Below are 22,690 nucleotides of genomic sequence, written 5' to 3'. Positions count from 1 at the left end.
CACATTGTGTAATGTTTAGTATCTCTGTGTCTCTTCCACCTACCGCTCTGTTTTCACAATGCATGCACAACCGTTATAGGCTTTTTAGTTCATTGGCGTGTGACCGCAGCTTGATCAAACTAATTAAACAGTTATGGTCGTGATTTAGAGTCATTAGCTGTTGGGAAGAATCGCACAGGTCTTACACCCATGTGATTCATGTCACGTTTCTCAAGCGCGTTCAGCACAAAGAAGGCTGTTTTCCTTTGGCAGCGTGTACTGTAAATACAGTAAAAGCCACAGTTATAATTATTTGTTATTTAGTTTATGTTTTAAAATTTGGATTGTGTCTTAACTATGGCCTTGGAAATGTATTAGTTAATTAACTAGTAAGAACCAAATTGATTGGTTGCTTTAAAGTTGCAACCTTTGAGGCTATTACATATATTTATATAATTTTCATAATCACCAAACTTTTCATTGACCCCCTCGTGACCCACAGATGACAAGACCACTGATCCTGGAAGGAAATGCTTCAACATAGAATAGAGGTGATTGCTCAGAACAGATTTATATTGATTTGCAGTGACCCTTTCCTCTAAGGGGACAAGTTGGTCCAAACAATGCCAGCAAAATGCTCACCGCAGCATAAATGAACTACACGATCTATATAAGGGTTTCAGTTTTTCTCTTTTAATTTGCCACCCATCTACACAGTTTATGCCTGTGTGGTCTGATTGTTTTTATTGGATAGTGTTTTTTACGAAAAAAAAAAAAAAAAAAAGGATTTGTCACTTTTATATGTCATGGTCCTGGGTCCTTTTGACCCAGCATTTTGTGTTTTCCATTAGTGTGATTGTTGGTTCTGTTCTTCCTCTGTTTAGTGTTTACTCTGTTCTGCTCATGTATTCCTGTGTTTAGTCCGCATTTCTTAGTCTGTGTCCTTGCATGTGTAAGTTCCTGTTTTATTGTGAAAGTCTGTGTCTTATGTCAGTGTGTTCTGTTTACGTTTCCCCTGCCTCGTCAGCTGTGATGTCTTCCAGGTGTGTTCCCCTCCTGTTTCCCATCCCCTGATTCCTGCCGTGTGTATTTATAGTGTGTGTTACCTCGTCCTCGTGCTGGTTCGTCTGTGTTGTTTCCCCTCAGTCTCCCTGCGTCTCTCCGTGTATTTCGCCGTACCTCCCTGCATCTTAGTTTCTGGTTTGTTTTGTTAGTTTTCCAGTTTCATGTTCACCCACCATTGCTGTTTGTACCCACTCCTGTAAATAAATACTCACCTGCACCAGAGCTGCCGCCTTTTGGGTCCTTTTCTACAAACTCCACACGTCTGCCACACCGGACGTGACATTATAACTACAGGTTTTCAGACACACCGAAGTCTTGAAAACACAACAGTTACTGTGTGTTAGCAAACAGCTGCCTGTTGCTTGTGTAAAAGGTATTTATGTGTCTTGTGTGTCTGTTCTCTACATACACAGACATACAGTAAATCAGGATACACAGTATTATTTCCCAAAGGCACTATCTAACATGACAATTTAGTGCTTCATTTATGACTGTCATATCCCAGATGCAGAGATACATGCATGTCAGGCGAGTTTTTGTCGCTACATGACAAGCAGGTATCACAAGAGGAGGACAACAGGATCTAATGTCAAGATGATGTATTTGGGTGAATGTGGTGTGGGACACCATTTGAAATTCAGTTATGTACACAAAAAAGAGGCTTAACATTAGAAGTCTAGTGTGTTAGCACTGTAATTGCTGAAGTCTGTTTGCTTTGCTCCGTGGATTACATTTTTGGCAGTGCTCAGGCTGAGCACAGTCATAATGCACCACCCTTTGCTTGCCATCTTGTCTTTTAGCACAGTACGCACAGAGGTGCTTGACATCAAGACACACAATCTCAACCATGCATCATGCATAAAGCACACTGTGGGAGTAATGTGGGTGAGGTGCTGACATACAGCAGTTACTGTATGTTTCGGGGAAAAGTGCTTCAGTTGGTGTGTGCTAAATGCTTATTTCATGCACAGGGAGGCTGAGTAGCGGGCTGAATAAATGGGGGTAATGGGTTAGTAAAAGCTGGCTGCAGTTTTCATATGTTTTGTAACTTAGATTTGAAAACAGGAAGAGTCGCTAAAGAAGGAGCAAGTTAATGATAGATGACTATGTAGAAAGTATCCCTAGCTTGATCTGACAGTGGGACAACCATGCTAATCAAAACCAAAAGTGGGAACTAGAGAGACTCCCAGCTCTGGTAATAAACAAACTGGAAACCATTCATATGAATGCAACACAGCAGGATTGTTTTACTGTGTATAATTTAGATTTAATAGATTTTAATTCTGATTCTGCTTTTTGAGTCCTGACTCTGATTTCCATCATAATATTTTAAGTAAGAAAATAAACCCTGCCACAAATATAACTTTATTTGATTAACTAAGCATTCTCAAATCACTGGGTAGCTTAATTTTCCAGCAGCACAGTGACTGAGCAGATAAGTAGATGATAAAAAAAGCTGGAAATATCATTGATACGAAAATATGGAAAATAAAAAAGATGAAGTGAAACACTGGTTACAATGCATTGTGTCACTCCATCAGTTTTTAAACTTCTTTATCTGTCTCTTTGTTTCTCTTTGATCTGTTCATGTTTTCCTAAAGTTTCTCTTCTGTTCTAGTCCAAGTGTCTTTCATATTATGATTCCAGGTGGAATGAAGGGTTGTAGATGATAACAGTAATCACAGACCCCTATCTCAAGCGCAGACCGGCACACACATGTGCACGCACAGGAACATAAATTAATTACAGTAATCAAGAAACACACTTGGATGAACCACAGCGTTCATGTGTGTGTGTGTGTGTGTCAGTAGGCGCATAATCATATAGCACATCTTGCTTTCCAGACAAGTAATGCAACAGGGGCTGGTCTGTGAAAGAAGAAGAAGTAGAAATGGATCACTGTGGTTGTGTTTATAGATTTTTTTTCTTTGTGTGGTTTTGTATGTGTGTTTATAAATTCACAGCTTGTGCTTGCATGTTTAAATGTGAAGTTGGATATGCCTAGTTTGGAGGGTTGGCTGTAGGCTGTTTGCTTGATTTGATCACAAATAGTGCATGAAATTAAATGACACAACTAATTTTTAATTTAGAGCACTTTATTCAATAACAGTACCCACTCTCTCACTTCAGGCATCATACCACTGCTTTTACATTCGTAACCTCTCACACAGAGTGCCCCACTATACAGGGAATATACAGCAGTCTGTAAAAGAAGTCGTATATCCTTGTTTGTTTGAACAGTTGTCTAAAATGTGTTGTATAGGCTCATATTTATTATGCGTGTGCATTAGCATAACGTGTGTGAGTAAAATATTAGCAATACGCCCTCTTTTGTCAAGTCAGACCTCTGTGTGAGCGGCAAACCCTGACACTTGTGTGTCAAGCTAAACCATTTGCCAAAATCAACAATTTCTCTTTGTTGTACTCCTTCGGGAGTGACGGGTGAGCAGAGGTCATTTGCAGGATCAAAACGGTGTTTGGCTGTCCCACGGCCGCTTGATAAACACGTACAAGACTGGTGTGCGCTGTAGCATGATGTTACAGATCAGTCTTAGTTCTTTGTGTGTGCTTTCAGACTTTGAGAAAAGGCTTACTTATATCGACACTGGGTGATTGGATTTGTCTCAGACCACGGAGCTGGTTTTAGTGCGATCTTCTGACTTCAGAGAAGAAGAACTGTGGCGAATTGAAGCTTTTGTGAAGGTGGTCCGAGAGGTCACAAGGATTTCTTTGCTATCACTAAAGGAATGATGCCCAGGTGACCCCCCCCTACCTTCCTCCATTGGTGACACGAAGGCTGTGATGTTTTGTAAGTGTGTGTACATCTGGACAAATACACAAGGGCAAGCACACAGACAAACTAGCCTCGGGACTTAGCAGCAGTAATTGTTGTAGCTGTGGGTGTTTGGTTCTTGTGTGTGTATGAGTGTGAATATGTGTGTGTGTGTGTGTTTGTCTGAGACAGTGTATTGAACAATTCCAACCCCTGAGGAGTCATGTCTAGTTCTATGAATCTTCCATTTCACTAATTAGCTTAAAACATCTGTCCATACGGATGCTAGAGGGAGGTCATAATGGGAAAAGTGGAAGCACTCACTACAGAACCAGCAGTAGTTGCGTACAAGCAGCGACACCAGATAACCACAAAACTGAAACCGCTGACAGGTGAAGGTCATCTATTAGCTCATTACAAAGTAATATTCTGCTGTAAAAACTTTGTTTGTGGTGTACTTCCTGGCTTAGCAATGTTGCAGTCCAAGCACATACACTTTCCCATGATCTTGAATAAAATATCAGATTGAAGTTTTTCATATTTAAAAAGCAGAAATTTTGCAAGCAATCCCACTCAAATACTCATAATTAATACCAAGAGAGAGGACTGCAAAAAAGGACATTAAGCCAGAAAGAGAGCTGACGAGAAAAGTTGAGTTTGAGAAACCTGTGTTGTCTTTCTCCCCTCTCCTTTTTGCCTTTATCGCTGCCCACTCATTCAATTTTTCAGTGGAGATAAACAGAAACTTTGTGACAGGACAAAACGACAAAAACCACATTACTTACATTTCAGATCCCATACATGGAGGGAATAAGTGAAAGTAGAGGGGAACAGAGGTTCTGACAGAAAAAACAAAAATTAAGAAAAATATTGTGTCTTACAGCTCAGTCACTCTGCTCCCCGCCTTACACCTTGTCTGTGTCGAAACTATGTTTTCTGTCGAGTGTTTTACAGCAGCCTTCTGTGTTATAAGTTTTATGGCGATTCGGTGGGAGATTAAACCATTATTAGCCACACACTGCCAACCTCTCCAGCTGTTGCCTTTTGTTTAAAAAGTGTTTTATGACGTGATGCGCTATAGTCACCTAGACAATTATAGCTAATGATAATATGAGTGGCACTCTATTTTTACTCTGGGATTGAAGGGAGAAGGGCTGAGAGCGAGCGAAGAAAAGGAGTAGGAGCAGTCACAGAGTGAGAAGTGAGTAATTAAAGCCCGATGATGGGATGAGAGGTGAGGGGAGAGCAACAATAAGAGAACAAAAATTAGAGGGTGGTTCTGGGAGGATGAAAATGAGAGACAAAAGAGGTAAAAAGCAAAGGTGAGTGTTTTTGACAGAAGAAAATCAAAAGCAAGGTAGGAATACTCAACCCTCTGATCTCTGTTCAGTCTGTTCAGTAAATGTTTAATTTTGCAGTCCACCATGACATTGCTTAAGATGCATGGGGTTGGCCATGACTCAGGTTTTAGAGCAGGCTGTCCACTAGTTATGGGGTTGGAGGGCTGATCGCTCTCATGTGCCAAAGAGTCCCTGGGAAAGATACTAAACCCCATGTTGCTCCTGAAAGCAGGTAAACACCTCGCCAGCTCCAGCCCTTTGCCAGTGTGTGAATGGCTAAATGAGAAACACATAACAAAGCTCTTTGTGGATCCTAGCAAAGGTTAAATGGGATATAAATATAGTATGCATAATATATAAATGCTAATAAGTGCAGACTCTTTACTGTTCCTGTTACCAGTTTCTTATTTTTCCCATCTCATAATTGTCTTTTTTGGGGTGTTTTGTTTTTTTCTGCCACTGATGCAAACCTCGAGCATTTATCTACCACAACTGAACTAATTGCTAGTAAGTGTAATGTGATTACTGACTTTGGTAAAAGTAATGAATTAGATTACTGTGTTAAAGACAAAGCTAATTAGATTAGCTTCAATAGATCAATACCGAATACTCCAAATACTAATGAGAAGTCTGTTGTTTTATTCAAACACACACACACACACACACTCACACACGCACAAACAAAAATATCTACTTATCATGTCATTGATGTCCTCATATCATATGTCATTGTTAAATGTGATCACAGACGAATAACACACACACACTCACTCACACACACACAACCCTATCTTAGTGAGGACCTTCATTGACATAATGCTTTCCCTAGCCCCTTACCCTAACCATTAAAAATGAATGCCTAACCCTAACCCCTAAAAAAAAAATTCTATTAGTGGTAGAAATAAAGTTTATAATTTCTTTTATAGTTTAAATATTAAATAAATATATAAGCAAAATTATATTAATATCAGATGGACTAGACAGTTTCCTCTGGCACTGATATTGCATGTATACTATAGAGATTGTAAATAAATGTGTGATTTATAAAAACTAACAGAAAATTGTGTGGAAATGTGGAATACTAACAAGTGCATGGCCTCACAATTAATTTCAAGAGCACAAAATAAAACACAAAAAGACTCAGTGTTCTGTGGAGGCTAAATCCCCTCCACAGATTGATAGAGGAATCTGTCTGCCTTTCTGGTTTTAATATAATGTTTTTAGTTATTTTTAGGAATTTTTTTATTATTTTTATATATATACCACCCTTCCCGTTAGCTCATAAGCTGAATGTTTACACAATAACTCAATACAAGGACTAGTCAGTCAGAAGAGACGACTACAGTATTCACCAAAGAGGACCGTCGAGGGAAGGAGAAGAGGAGCAGAAAAGTTTATCAGGAACCTTAAAGGAGAGTATGGATGATCCAGCGGCCCCTAGGACCGTGCACCAAAAGCTTTAACAAAAGAGAACTAAATCAAACTCTCTTTATACCTAACCATAGCCTAATTGTAACCCTGACACTAAAACCACATTTTGAGCCTGAAAAACTGGTTTAAATGCCTTCAAATTTGTGAGGACCAGGTTGTGCGTCCTCACAAGTGACTCTTGGTTCTCACAAGTATAGTAGAATGCAGATTTTGGTCCTCACAAAGATAGCTAGACAGGAACACACACACACACACACACACACACACACACACAAAGAACTGTTACTGCTATATATAGCAGAGCAAATTAGCCTTTTAATAGGAATGTACGATATGTGCAAATGTACTGCAGGTATGTCTGAAGGTTTAGCCTTGACTGTAGTACTGTTCTCTCTCTGTTCTCTGCTGTAGACAGCCCTTTTCCAATGTGTCCTCACTGCAGCGTTTAACATTTGTGTAGCTGCTGGTTAGATAGACACTTATAAATATTTAAGTTGCACTTCATGGAGACTGTTTTGTTTTTCTCTAGGCTGAAAAACACACAATTCTGAGGCATTTTTTGTTTGCCCCTGCTATTGTCTTCTGTTATTCGCACACACAGAGATCACTGCAGGAGGAAAAGCAAATGAAATCCCCTCTGAAGTTTGCTTAAATTGTGTAAACTGATAAAATACTTGATGTTGAAGTCTGTATTCGGGTCACACACAGGCAAGCATGACTACATTTGCATGTGTTTGAAAAGATTTTTGACTGATACCTTGAGCACCTTTGATACAAATTCTGTGTCGAGCTTCACACCTTCACGCTTCACCGTTGCAGCTTTCCACTAAATTGTTTACCATCATATTCACACTTTAGAAGTCGTGATTCATAATGACAGTAGCATTTATATGAAAGTCTGTAATAATTTATTTTACTGTAAATCATAAAAAGCCTGACCACTGTTGCCTTTGTTGGTCACAGAGATTAAGCACAATTTAAAAAGAAAATGTTGTGTCTTGTGTTTTCGTAGGTGGTGGAGACAAACCTGGTGGCCTTCGATTGTCACTGGATCCTGATTAACGAGGTGAGTGCCATGACAGTGATTTATGTATCATGTACTTTGTATGCTTTGTGTTGAGCTTGTTCTTTTATTTATTCTGTGAATACTTCTGGCTGTAGATCCAAAACCCTTTTTTGACTCCTATCTTTTAGATATTTGAGAGAAAACTTGGCTCTTTTTGTTTCACATCAGTTTTTACAAAAACACACATGCCATCGGTGTATGACCTTTAAAAGTTCACAATCAGTTCTAGTTCAATGCTTTTTTGGATTAACAGTTGTAGACAAGCCCAAACAGTTCACAAAGTCAATTTCCTGTTCCTCAGAGTATACAGTTATCACCCTGTGTATTTTTCTCATCCGTGTTCATGATCGCTGATCAGAGTGAGTGCTGGTCATAAGCGAAACATAATGAAACTTTAATGCTGGCTGTAATTTCCTATTAATTTTGAATAGGAGCCGATCTTTGATCTTGCTTCGCGAGAAATGCCTTTTAGAAAAACAGCAGAATTAGCTACATTTTTTGCGTGTGCGTGTGCATGTTAGGGGGTGTATGTGCACTGCAAGCTAATGCAGTGTGTCTTGGTAGCCTCGGGCATTACAATGAACTTGCAGGGCACAACAGGGAGCCCATTCTGCCACACACTAAAACACACACAACCATATACACAAGCAGATACATCGGAGAAGAGCAAAAAGCAGCGTTCACTATGGGAACAACAGAAAGTAAAGCAATGTGAGACAAAACAAGAAAATATATCTAGATGCTTGAGTGTACTGTAGTTTCTCTCTTTTTCTCTCTCTTCCATTTTCAAGCCTCTAACTGTAACATAACACTGCTGCTAACTGCTGCTAGTCCTATTATTTGCTCGGTTATGCAAAGAGAGTGTTTCTCTTCATGCATTGGAATGCATGACATCCATTAATTCCGCAGGACAGCCAATCTTCTTTTCTTTGATGTTTTGTGGAGATTTTGAGACTTTGAGGCTCCAGTAACACTTACAATCTCCCCCAGTACCTTAGATAACCCCTGAACCTTTTTTATTTTAAATTTATTTATTGTATTTTTTCACTTCAACAGAGTGGAGGAAACCAAGGGAGCCCTGGTTTTTATTCAACATGATTGTTCAGATGTAAAATGTGAATAAATCAGACAAAAACAACTTAATTAGTTAATTACTTCATACAGGGCTTTTTATGTCACTTAACTGCTAAATAAAATAGAATGCATATCATAATGTCCATTTTCCATGTACCATTAGGGATTTTGACAAAAGCTTGGTTTTTTTTTTGGTTTTTTTTACAAGATGTTTTAGTATATTTTGTTTTTCTGATGGCAGTAGCAAGCAGTCTGTGAAGAAGACTATCATTATTTAAATGCCTGTTCGGCTAAATACGGATTCAGCAACCTAATAAACTACACTTTGCTTTCAGTCTGAGTTTTTGGACCAGTCACATAAATGTAGGCTTCTGTTACAAAAAAAGCAAAGATGGGAAGACTGGTGAAGTCTTGAAACTGTAAGCTGTCATCTGGCAACATTCTAGCCTTTTATTAACTGCTTAAAAATTCTAAACAAAGACTGGTCCATGGCACAGCTGTTTTCCTGCCTACAGCAGGAACAGAATAGGTCTATATAAGAGCATGGCTGCATGTTTTACATCTAAAACCAAAGTGGAAATGTTTGGCCATAATGCTCAGTGTCACGTTTAGCGAAACACAATAAAACCACACCACAAATACCTCATAACAACTGTCAAGCACAGTGATGGAGGAGGGATGTTTTGGGTTGTTTTTGTGACCTCACAACAAACCCTTACCCATCTCCTTACTCTTTGTACAGCTTTAGAAATGGCTTATAACCTTTTCCACATGTGGAAAAGGCTTTGTTTTTCATTTGTTCCTGAATTTCGTGGGATCACAGCATGATGTCTGGCTTTTAAGAGACTTTTGGTCTACTCCACTTTGTAAAGCAGATCCTATTTTAGTGATTTCTTGATTGAGAACAGTGGCAGTAATCAGGCCTGGGTATGACTAAAGAAATTGAACTTTCCAAAGATGTCACACCAGAGGCGGGCGCAATCACTTTTTCATACAAGGCCATGGAGGTTTGGATTTTTTTTTCCCCGTAAATAATAAAGACCTTCATTTCAAATGTTTTTGTTATCTTTGTCAAATATTTACATTTCTTTGATTATCTGAAATATTTAAGTGACAAACATACAAAAAAAACCAAAACAGGAAATCAGGAAGGGGCCAACACTTTTTCACACCAGTGTGTGTAGTAGATAAAACTGCGTTTCCAAAGAACAGATTGGAATGAATGAATGAATCATTAGGTGATGATAAGATCATGAATATGTTTGAAGCACCGCAGCTAATATAGATTCATTCTCTACAAATTGCGTAATCATTAGCTATTCTTTTTGTACTGCCTGTGGTTTGTTACTAATTATAAATTCATAAGCAAAACTCAAGTAGCTGCTTGTTAGTTATTTAAAAAAAAAAAGATAATCCTTTACTTTGAGGGTAGCAAAAAAGAGTGGTCAGGCACCTATGACTTTAAAAAAAAAAGCTAATTTCTAAGCTATTTCAGACTTTTGTGAATGACAGCGCTTCTTTGTTTCCTATATCTCTTTCTCTCTCTCACACACACACACACACAGTTTTTTATGCTAAAAAATCAATGCTTACCAAGTCTCCCTGCATAAAATTTAAAGATCAAGACAAAAATATAGTCATAGATTTCTGTGATGCACACACTATATTCCATTGGCCACATGCAATGGTTCAGAGGGTGTTTAAAATAGATGAGTGGTTAAAATATTTTGTCATGTAGAATGTCCTCTTGTACTTCTTCTGTGGAGAATGAATATTCCTATGTGTGAAAGTCCTCTCCATCCCTGTAGATTATTATGGATGAGAGGGTACTGTATGGTTGTCATAACTGTGCTTTATCTACAGCCAACAGTCAGACAGCCCCACTGAGGGGGAGTTCACAGTTCATAATTGATCATCCTTCCTTTACCCATCTCCTTTGCTCTTCTCAGGAGAAGAGGATGAGGGGTGTGGGGAGAAGAAGTGATAAGAGATGTTCATGACTTCTCTTTCTCTCTGTTTGCCCCTTACATTTTGGAGGATAACTCCACTATTGACCCCGCTCTTTCACAATTTCCCCATTATTCGTTATTCTTGATCTTTTCTGTGATGTTCACACCCGTTTCCTTTTTGTTCTTCTTTCGCTCCATTTGTCTATCTCTTCTGCCTCTCAGAGGAAAAATGGATAGTAATAAGATGCTTTGAGATTAGCATTTTCTGTCAATTTGGAGCTTAACACGTCACTATGAAAGCCATGTAACTGGAACTATTCAGATTTTCTTTTTTCTTTTTTTTTAATATAATTGCTGGATTATGAGGTCTTGTCCAATTTAAGAACATTCTACAGACTTTCGCATAATTGAACCCTATTAAAGCCTACTGTGTGGTGGTTAGTTTCATTTATTGTTCTTGGAAACAGATTAAGGATACAAAGTGACTCTAACTTAAGGCTGCAATCTCAGCTAAGTTAAAGAACAATTTTATTTGCTGCTCCAGAAGGACTTGCTGGGAGAGAATGAGTCAACATTTGTGCATACTGTGTCCACAGCTTGAAATTGCTCGCTATGACTTCAGCTATCTCATACCCTTGTTGTTAATAAGTGGCTACGCCGAAACTGTCGGATCTTCTTTTTTTTTTTGCCTTGTTGAAGGAAAATGTGGCACCTCTCTTATCCACCTTTCCCTGCATGGCTTGGAAATCTGAATTAGAACACATTTGATCATAATTTTGTCCTTGCTCCTGCCTCATAACTTGTCTGCATAGTGTTGGTGTGTTGTGCATTTGCAAATTGAACGGATTTGGTTTACAGAGTAAACAGCTCATGATGAACTCCAGAAATTAGGTTTAGGTCATTCTGGCTGTCATGACTGACCTAGTGTGTTTAGTTTGAGGTAGCTGGCCTTGGTGTGTAGAATTTAAGCCCACAACACTGACATAAGGACCAAATGATATTGTAATTAAATGCTAATCTTTAAGAGGATTAAAAGGAATGAGTGATAAAACAATCTCACCTTTGTTCAGTTGTTGGTTAGGACTAAAAGACTGAGTAAGTAATTTGAAACTAGACAAAAATGACGATGGGCATGAAAGAGGGAATTAAAGAATTAAAATTTTGAGCTGGTAATTAGATAATGAGCAGTAATTATTTCATGGATGTTTCAGGGTCATTGTTGTAAATCCAACTCGAACCTCACCCCTATTTTAACTCAGTGTTGCGGAGACATTTAGCATTGGTCTTATAATGTTTTGATTGAAGAAGTCCATGAAAGGTTAATGGTTAGTGGCCTGAGGGAAGGTTGGGGTAAAGTGAAACTCGTGAAAAAGAGCGAAGTGATTATACGAGGTTAATATCAACTGTGTAGCAGTACCCTCTCCTTCCCGAGACTCTTGGGTTGTAGATGAGAGCATGTGTGTTTCTTCACGCCAGTCTACTGTATGTGCATCCATGTGTCATATTCATTTTGTCTTAGCTGTTAAAAGGCTAACAACTTTCAGAGCACTGAAAGTCACACTGGGTGATGTCACTTTAGTTTATCCCCAGGGAGATCCAGACAAAGAGCCAAACAGAACATGACAAAGGAAGAGGAACAAATCCCCCTTTAGAGGGCAAACCTCAAACCTCCCAATTAAGTGTGTCTTTGTCTCTGTTTTTGCTGTGTGTTGGTTCATCTATATTTGTTTGCATTTGATCCTTTGAGTGGTGCACTCTGGATAATTTTTGTCTACCGATCTTTCTTTGCATGCCCTTGACAGCCTGCTGTGCATCTTAATTCTCTTTCGGCCCACAAATCTGCCTTTTTAGCAATTTTCAGCATTTTCTCTCTGCTCTGGATCTTCTTTTTTTTGTTGGCTTTGTAATTCAGTCCCCTTCAGGGTTTTATGTCTTCAGCTGTTTGGGATTTTTGCCACGTTTTCGCCCCTAAGCCAGCAAACGAATTCCTTACTTGGACTGTTTAGAAAGTAGATATTTCAGAGCGCAGAGTGTTAATGCAAGGTTAAACATGTTAAGTTGTTTGAGTAATTTGTCAAGGTATAAATTCCATTCTTTTGTTGTTAACTTTTAGAAATAATTTAAATCAACTGTAGAACTACATCTGGTTCCAGTAAAATATGACCACAGAGGAAAAAGTATAGAAAGCAGAAACTTGAAAATCAACTTCTAAGCAGAAGCAAATGAATACTTTTGTGTCTGGTGGTGGATGTGGAGACCTAGGGGCCATTGCAAAGGCAATACATCATCCTTATTAGTGCAGATGACACTGGGTATACTAATAAAGTCCATATAAAACAACCTCTAATCACCATTGATCATATCCCATGAGGACTCACGGGTCTTAATGGACGTTAATTACACTCAATTAAAATCCATTCCTATTAGTCAATGAGGTGTGTTATCTATAATATTACCCTTCACTAATACAAAGTGTGTGTGTGATGGATTGTTTGTGCATGTGCATAATCTGAGTCCTTTCAATCCTATCAAGCAGACTCAGGTGCATACACAAGGGAATCATAAGGGTTTTTCATGATTGTACGGCTTAAAAACAATCTCATAAATATAAAAAAAAAACCTGACTGATTTATGCACAGACTGGCATGGGCACAAAAGACACATGAAATCACACACAAACACAATCACTGCATACACATACAAAGGAAGTAAAAGCTGTTTCAGTTGATGGCAGCATTACCTCCACCAGGGACGATAAACGTCAGTTCTCATCTCATCACCACATGACCCTCTGCATGGAGGATGGATGGAGATCCATGGATGGAGAGCGGGGAAGGAGAGTGTGTGTCCTAGGGCTAAAATTAGCAGTGATTCCTCCCCCAAGGTTTTGCAAGGACATACAGAGTACGTGCAAACGCACATGTGTGCACATAACAAACATATGCGCACAGTCAGACCAACACGCGGATATTTTTTACCCTTCTCTCTTCCTCTTTCCATAGGCTGACTTGTACTTTTCATATCTAATAACTATTTTTGCATATGATGTAGACAGCTTTTCATCGCTCAGTGTGGCGATAATGAGAAACATAGGGTATCTAAAACAAGGCCTAACTTTTACTTGTTTAGGAATTAGATCTGAGGCTTTTGAGGTGTAATATTCAACCATGTTTTTCTTTTTTTTGCTTTTATTTTGTGTGCGCAGTTACAGTTCTTTTGTATTTTGTTCATGCTGGCTTTATGTCTGCATAATGAAGTTGTTAATTACATACCTACATTTACTTCATCCCTTCTTTCCTTTCCTATACCTATTCCTCTATTCTACCCTTTTTCAGGAGATCTCGGACTACGACTTGCAGGAGTTAGTCATGAAGTCTATCGGTCGGCTGACGTTGGTGCGCCAGATGTTCCCAATGCCCCAGAACACAACCCAGCGCTGTGTCAAACACAACCATAGAATTAACACTTCCCTCTGTGACCCTAAAAACCCAAAGGCTCAGCAGCTAGAGGTGAGTTGACAGGTTATTGATTTTCAGTATTATGTTGAATACTAGCTTAATTGTCCAAATTCTGTTGCTCACTGCCAAGAACACTTTTCTGTTATTTGTGATTTTTTTAAGTAATACTCAAATATGTGGCATACATTTGTTTTTTTGTTTTTCTTCATACATGTCTTTTATATTTCAAGCTATGAAATAAATAACTTCAAAATCAACAAGGGTTCATTACTCAGAACAGTTATTACACCCATTAAGGAGTTGTGAAAAGAGTGATTGTTTTGAGAAGTAGGCTTGCCTAATGTTACAGAAAGAAATCGACAGATGATTGATTATAACGCAACAGATGACTCACTGAAAAATATGTGTATTCTAATCATTTGTTTTTAATTTTTAGCTGAAAAATTGTGCAGAAACGGTTACTGGCTGACGTACACTCACAGCGAGCAGAAAATTTGCTCACAAAAACTGTCAACAAAATTCAAGCTATTGTAGGGAGTTGAGATGAGTGGCTTGTGGCTTAGTCTTTGACAAGTTGTCCCCTTCCAGTTTAATTAAATCGGGTAAGAAAAGATGGATGTTCAGTGGGAATACAGTCGAGTCGATGGAAATCTTTGCCCCCAGTCATTGATGACATTGTGAATGAGAATAAGTGACTTTAAATACACTTGGTATAGCTCTAGTGTATCATTAAATGCAAACCTCTAACACATTCTGCTTTTAATGATGTAATATTTTTTTTTGTTTCCTTTTGTTTTGATACTGTCAAGGCAGATCGTTGTCATGGTGAAGTTTTACTTGCCAACTTATTGTCCTGAGTTGCATCCTGTTTGCTTCGCTTTACCTTTGATGTGTATACAGAAATCCACCTGCTCCAGTCCACCAAGTAGCTGTGCATATATTGTTTTTTTTTCCACATGTGACCACAAAAACCAAGCCACAATGTCCACTCTCTATAGACAAAAAAGTGTGGCTCAGTGGCAAACAAAAGAAACTCCTATATTTTGATTAAAAATCACAATGGTAAAAGAGAAGAATTGTAAAACTCAATAGCTTTTGATTACAATGCACGTGACTGCTTGATGAGTTTGACAAACATAATTTAAAGGAAGCACGAGAAAGAAGATTCTCTGGTCTGACGAAAGAAAAGCTATGGACATTAGCTATGGGAACTGAAACGTGTGAAAAGAAGAAAAGAAGAATGAAGCCAAATATAGAAAGACATGGTTTAGCAGACTACAAGCCCATTTACCATCTGTGGAGAGGCCTGAAGATCCTTTCTTTTCAAATCGATGCAGCTTGAGAGGCTCTTTCATAAAGAATTGGACAAACTGTACAGTTCCTTGTATGGAAAGCTGACAGAGACTTACCCTACACTTAAACCTAAAACTTCTATCTGACAAAAGACTGAGCTGAGAATCCGGTTTTTATGTCGGACGTAATTAGCTGTGTCTAGGCCCAAACTCCGCTGCAGGTCCCAAAGTCGGCATCACTGAGAGTTGAAAAACTGTCTAAATTATTTCATCTGTAATAAAATAATCAGTGTGGCTGCTCTACCGGGTGTAACAATTAGGTTTAGCATCCAGACATCCACCAAAACAGAATTTATAAAATCTATGAAAGTTAGAGGTTAGCAGGAAGTTAGCTCGCTAGTTTCCATCTAAATATAAATATACCATGTTCTGACTGAGGGATTTCTGAAACAAATTAAAACGTACAGCTCTGCTATCACTTCCAACATAAATGAAGACAGGAAAGTAAACAGCAGTGGCGATTGTAGGGTTACTGAGGTTTGGCTAGTATATAACGATGTGCTACGTGATCGCTAGTGACACAGCTATGTTAGCATAATATAAACAGTGAAGCTGGAGGATGAACGCCAACTTTTTTCCACTTGATAAAAGTTAACGTGAGGATTCTCGATGGTCAGGGACAAATGCAGTCAATCAGGATGCTGTAAACGGACCAAACTTCAGCCAGGAGAACAACTGAGATAATCCATCGGCAATACAGGTTAGTCATTCATATACTGCTGCATGGGCTGGGCTGTAGTTGCATTGTAAGTTTTTTTAAAACTAAGCTTTAAAATGAATATCCAAATGTTGATTCTGTTCATCTGGACGTAGCGTTTTCAGTGGAAGAAAGGTATCGTCACTCATCCAAGTGACTTCTTCAGTCTCAGCTGACTGCAGGTTTCTCCAATGTCATAAACAGTACATTTGCATAATGTACTGTTTATAATGTAACGTTTCTTCCACTGAAAACGCTACATCCAGATGAACAGAATCAACTTTTGGAGATTTACTTTCCTGGATGATTGAGAATGCATCAAGACGTTTAAAATGAATAGCGGTAATAAAAACCGAGAGATGCCGACAGTGATCACTGGCTGTTTTTAGGTGCTTGTTGAGATTAAATAGAACAAGATACAAAGCTTTAAAACATGTTAAAAACACAACAGCGCTATTAAACACAGGGTAGTTTGGGCCCGGAAGGAGGAATCATCATGTCATCACTTAAAGACCGGATATATTTATAAAAGGGAAATTTCACATTTTGAACTTCCAATAGGTTTCCAGAAAATTTCAGAAATTGTCACTTTTTCATTTCCACTTTAATTTCTCTCTAGAACAGAACAAAGTGTACAAAAAGTAAAAGCTATTTTTTTTGTGACTCTCAGTGAAAATGATGCCACCCCAATTTGTTTTTAGCAGCAAAAAAGACAAAAAGACTGGCCATCCATGAAATGAGCCTTATGACCCAAAACTTCCCTTCCCAAACTAATGAGGCAGGAAAGCTAAATAAATAAAGCCTTGGAAAAACAGAGTACCAGGACCTTTATCCCAAAAAGAAGAAAAAATAAATTCCCAAAGAGAAGAAGGGGACTGGAGATGCTAGACAGCTCCTTGGTCTGGGTGACAGAAAAAATCCTTTCTTAGCCTCCTTTAGATTGGGGCAAAGCAATTATCATTTACTTCGCCCGGTCACACCAAGAAAAGAATGACGAGATAGGTAAGGGAGTAGAGAGATGGGAGCAGATAGGAACGAAGGAAAGAGGATGCAAACACAGGGCGGGGGGGGGGGGGGGGGGGGGGGGGGGGGGGCATGTAATTATATGTGTGATGGCTGTATTTAATTTTGACCCATGCAGTAGATTCCAGTATCATTACATATACTGGTTCACACTGTGTCTGAATAATGTGGGTTTATTTAAACAGAGACAGAAACTACTATGGGCAAATGTTCCTCTGCCTTGCTCTGTTTTTGCATCTTTTAAACATGCAACAGGTGTTTCAGTATGACATTTAAATATGTCACTTGATCCTAAAGCTTTCAATTACAGCAGGCCTGCTGGTTTGATGTTGTCCAGTCATCCATCCATTGTTACTGAGGCTTTTTTTAACCTGTAAAATGAATTATTTTTGACCACATCCTTATGCAGTTTTATGTAAGACCTCACATTTCATTTACAGTACGGCAATGGAAAACACAGAGTGACAGTTTATTTTTCCATCTTCACATTTTGTTTACTATTTTTGTAAATGGCCCCTGGGGTGGCAATACATACGCAATATATGTATTTTTTTTATTTTTATGTGACTCATCAAGCTGCCATCAAATGAACAGAGAAAAGGGAGCACAGTCTCATTTATGTGTCAAGACAAAAATATCAAATTAAATTAATATGCTGTTGATTTATGTAGATGCACAAGACCCTGGAGGAACATGTTTGATGAATGTTAGAATCACATTGAAACATTTGGATATCTGGAAGAGTTTGTTTCTAGACTTTTGCCTGCTAGCTGCTTGTAGACGTTCATAGAGGAAAGATAAGGAAATGCATGTGTTTATGTAATATAGGTGTCAACATGCAAGTGTAAGTCGTTTAAGTCAAGGGCAATGTGTTTTTGGGTGTCTAGCAAAAAGAGTGATCTCAAAAGTCATGCACTTGCTGCATGCATGTTCATTTCCATATGCATACTGATGAATGGCTGAATGAAAAACAAAACAATGATGAGGATGAGGAGGACATGAGAGAGAGCGAGTGGGAGAGAGCGAGCTTGAGATTGAGGAAGCAGATCAGCTCAGTGGTCAGAGAGTGGCCCAGAAGCCCAATTTCACACTGCAATGAAGCACATCAACTCAGGCTGACCACACAAGCACACGCACACACACTCTCATACAAAGCTTGCTCGGAGAGCCAAAACCAAGCTCCCCACGGAGCAGTAGAGTTTCCCTTTAATTTTAAAAGAAAAAGAACGATAAAGAAAATCACCACGTGGAAGACATAAAACAATGCTGTGAAAGCTAAGATACTTTGAAAGAAGTTAGATGTGAGGAAAATTTGGCATGTCCTTTTGTCCTGACTGTCAGTAAACAATTTGATAAGCAGTAAGAAAGACAATATCTTTTGTTATCCTTTCATCCCCCATGCCAACTTTTTAAGAAACCAAAAAACCTGGTTCCATCCCTTACATTTTATGATTTAATGTTTTTATTCTGTATGAGGTGTACCTGTAAGCTTGGCTGTTATATACTGTGAGGCTTTGGCCATGAATGTCTGCGTCTGAATTACAATATCCCATCTAATATAAACAGCTATGTTTTCATAGCTTTCATGTTTTGCTGGTTGTTGTTTTTTTTTACTTTAACAATATCTGAAGATTATTCAGTGAATAACATCTTTGACCTGAGTAGGAATGAATCAAACACAAGGGTTTGTTGCCATGCAAAAATGGCTAATTATAGCGCTGGGATAAAGTATCTGTCCCCGTCTTTGATTCTTTTTTTTTAATGTTTGTCTGACTGGCATGTTTCTGATAATTAAAGAATTTGTTTTATTAGACAAAGATAACCCAAGCAAATACAACTTTTTTCCCTTAACAAATGATTTCATTTGTTAAGGGAAAAAAGCTATCCAAACTTTCCTGGTCTTGTGTGATAAAAGTAATTAGACCCCTCTTTTAAATCACAAATTAAAAATGTAATCACATTTTTCTAGGCGACATCTATCAGCCTGAAAGGGGTTAGAAAAGTATTTGTAAGCCTTTGGAACACTAGCAAACCACACTGAGAGCCACTATCCACAAATAGAGAAAACTTCCCTGGAGTCTATCAGCATTACTCCAAGACCTCATCGGCAACTCATCCAGGAGGTCACAAAAGAACCCAGAACAACATTTAAAAAACTGCAGGCCCCACTTGTCTCAGTTAAGGTCAAAATTCATGATTCAGCAGTCAGAAAGAGACTGGGCAAAAATGGCATCCATGGGAGAGTTCCAATGAGAAATTTACTGGTGGCCATAAACAATACCAGGGTTCGTTTCATATTTCTCAAAAAATATCTTGATGATCCCCAAGACTTTTGGGAAAAATATTCTGTGGACTAACGAGACAAAAGTTGAACTTTTTGGAAGGTTTTTGTCCAGTTGTATTTTGCCTAAAACTAGTACAGGAGTTTTTCATAAAAGAACGTCACACCGGCACTCAAACGTGGTGGTGGTGGTGTGATGGTCTGGGTTTTGCTGTTTCAGGACCTGGACAGATAATGGAACCATGAATTCTGCTCTCTACCAGAAAAGAAGAAAATAATGAAGGAGCATATTCGACCATCATAAAGGTCAAGTGTACTGCAACAGTTCCACCTCTGAATGACTCAAAACAAAGCATGACTCAAAACAAAGCACCCCCCCAATTCTCCAAAGAAGAGTGGGTTAAAGTTCATTCAGAGCTATGGGCATTATGTATTTCCTCGGGCTATCTTTGTCTAATATTAAAATCAGTTTGGTGATCTGAAACGTTTAAGTGTGACAGATATTAAAAAAACTAATAAATCAGGATGTTGGCAAATACTTTTTCACAGCAATTGAAGTACTGGCTGAAAGGTTGGAGAAGATTTAAACACTGTGTAGTATAATATATTAAAAATATATTGTGTTCAAAGCCTCTTTTTGGTGTGCAAAATGCAATATTAGAGAGATCAAGGCTTCTGCTTGTGTTGTGTGATTGTATTCATTTGTCCATTAATGTGAGTGGATCCACACTGCTTGCTTGCTTTTTTGTGTGTAGGCGTGGAATCATTGTAGTTCATTTATTTTACCCCATTCCCATTTACACAGAGACAAGAGGCTTGGTACTGTACATTACACAATGATCAATCACAGAATGAGTGGACTCCTCCCGTCTCCTACTTGTTTTTGTTTTGGTGTCAATAACCTTTCAGTACATTAATGAATTTAATATTGAAAGCTTTTTTTTTGTTCTTACTTATAAGCATCTGTGTACCCAAAAACAATGTTGGCTGCGTAGTCAGGGTGTATACTGTTGATTTTAAGGAGACGGAGACAAGGTAATATTTTTCTTTTTTGATCAAGAAGCTGCTGGATTTGTCTGGAAATAAATTGTTTAATTTTAATAGCATTTCAACCTGGAAAGGCTTGGACTGTTTGTTTTGTGAAACTTATTACTAATTACAAGTTTGTCTTTATTTTCTCACACAATTCAAGTTGCATTGCCTTGTTTTATCTTCCTTTTTATGTTTCTTTCTGTAGATCACCAACCGCTACATCTATGATACAGTCTTACTGCTGGCCAATACCTTCCACAGAAAGTTGGAGGACAGGAAATGGCACAGCATGGCCAGTCTGAGCTGCATCAGGAAGAACTCCAAACCATGGCAGGGAGGCAAGAGTATGCTGGATACTGTCAAAAAGGTATAAAATGGTGAAGAAATCCACACTGTGTTTTTTCCTCTCAAGGCTTACAGGAAGGTGTTTCACCAAGTGTGCAAGCATAATGTGTACTTGGCTGCTCTGGTCAGTCTACCTGAGTATACACAGATGTAGGCACAGAGGTAAGCTGGCTGTTGTTCTGCAAGCAAGCATCCTCAGTTCATACAGTAAGAACTTTTCATATGTGGTTAAAGACTTGTGAACCTTTTTTAGGGAGCATACTTGCAACGTATTCTGTTCACTTCATTTCGCAATGTCTTAAACACATCAATTACCATTAATGAGAAGTTCACGCAGTAATGCAGCGCATGTGTCACAGGAGTGCAAGCAGAGACAGTGAAGATGGTGATTATTGGTGAAAATAAACAATAGCTTCCTGACAGGTTGAAACAACCAGAATGGCTAATAATTAGTATTTGAGATTAATGGTGCTTGAGGTACGATACATTTAAGACATTAATATGGAGTCAGTACCTACAGCTTCCTGTGGCTTTTAGTCAAGAAAACAACTATATCCTATTAAATCTGATCCCAGTTTAATAAGATCCAGAGATTTGTTTACTGCTAACTACTTCACAAATACAGCCAGCTGTCCAATGTTTGTATCAATTCAATTCAATTCAATTTTATTTATATAGCGCCAAATCACAACAAAAGTCGCCTCAAGGTGTATCCAATTAGATTATCAGTGTATCAGTCTGAAAGGTGTCAAAAAGCATTCATAACCCTTTAGAACTCCAGCAAACCACGGTGAGAGCCGTATACTGTTATATGAATGGCGGACAGACCTCGCCATAGAACACCTGTTCTATCACAGAATAAGCCTACGTGTTGCAACATCCAATTCAGTTTCCATAAAACATTGTATTTTCTTTCCAATATTAAAATCTGTGGCATGTTAGTTCAGATAGTTGTGCAGTCAGTGGAGAGCAGAATAGATCTAGGTTCCTAAACTTATAACCAGCTTGAACATGGAGTTAGTCTTTAACTGTGTTTGCATTAATTCAGAGTAAGTCAGGATGCAGTTCAACAAAAAAACGAACCAATCCAGTTTAAGATGAGTCACATGCTGAGGTTAATAAACAGCTTTTGTATTTACAGCTGATGGGTTTTCAAATCCAACACCATTGCACCCAAATGTGTAACTTTAAAACCATACAGACATGCATATAAAACCTTACAGACTGATTAGAATGCAGAAATGAAACAGATTCAGATTCACATGCTATAAACGTAGCATATAACTAGGTGCTAAGACGAAATACAAATTAGTGCACAGCACTCAATAATACACTTGCTCTCTTAAATCATAAAAAGAGCAGTAAGGCACCACAGTTTTTTATTGCAATACCTTCACCAGAATATAAAAAAGGCATATTACACTGTCGTTATGTATATAAAAAACAGAGCCTAACCATTTTTTTAACAAGCTAAAAAAGTGTTTGCTGTTTTCTGACATTGTCCATATTTCATTAGCATTCATTTCCCAATGGCTATGAGTATAAAACCCTCCAAATTCTGCTCCTGAGTTGAATACTTGATCAATTTCATTGTGCAGAAGAGGGTCATCAAAAATGTTTAGACAAAATCTATTGTGTGATACACCCTGTGAACCCTGTGTTCAACTACTGCAGGAGAAAAGAGGAGCACAGTTTCTGCATGCTGAATATCAATTTCTTTTTAATCTGTGTCCATCACACGATCCCCCATCTCTCACGCAGGCTGTGACAGTCTGCGTATTCATTCAGTGGAGATTTTTTCAGTAGCCCTGGTGTGTGTTGAAGC

At 38.4% G+C, this 22,690-nt stretch overlaps 1 protein-coding gene and 1 long non-coding RNA gene across 4 annotated transcripts in view; one reads left to right on the top strand and one right to left on the bottom strand.

The window, feature by feature from the left end:
* grid2 (glutamate receptor, ionotropic, delta 2) overlaps positions 1 to 22,690 on the top strand; it is a 532,677-nt gene that overhangs the window by 357,933 nt on the left and 152,054 nt on the right. For all 3 annotated transcript variants that reach the window (XR_014877276.1, XM_085180825.1, XM_085180826.1), the window contains exons 5-7: positions 7,601 to 7,654; positions 14,013 to 14,186; positions 20,726 to 20,887. Coding sequence is in view for 2 of the 3 variants with exons in the window: in XM_085180825.1 (XP_085036951.1) it covers positions 7,601 to 7,654; positions 14,013 to 14,186; positions 20,726 to 20,887 (390 nt within the window). In the remaining variant the exon portion in view is untranslated. The remainder of the gene's footprint in view (positions 1 to 7,600; positions 7,655 to 14,012; positions 14,187 to 20,725; positions 20,888 to 22,690) is intronic.
* On the bottom strand, positions 5,807 to 7,458 carry LOC146506664 (uncharacterized). Its single transcript, XR_014877279.1, has 2 exons — positions 6,653 to 7,458; positions 5,807 to 6,022 (listed from the first exon to the last, which is right to left on the bottom strand). It is a non-coding gene; the product is annotated as an uncharacterized LOC146506664 (long non-coding RNA).

This window comes from Neolamprologus multifasciatus, chromosome 12, assembly GCF_963576455.1.
Source record: "Neolamprologus multifasciatus chromosome 12, fNeoMul1.2, whole genome shotgun sequence".
NCBI classification, from domain to species: domain Eukaryota; kingdom Metazoa; phylum Chordata; class Actinopteri; order Cichliformes; family Cichlidae; genus Neolamprologus; species Neolamprologus multifasciatus.
Note: the sequence above shows the minus strand (reverse complement) of the source record. Positions and strands in the feature narration are given on the sequence as shown.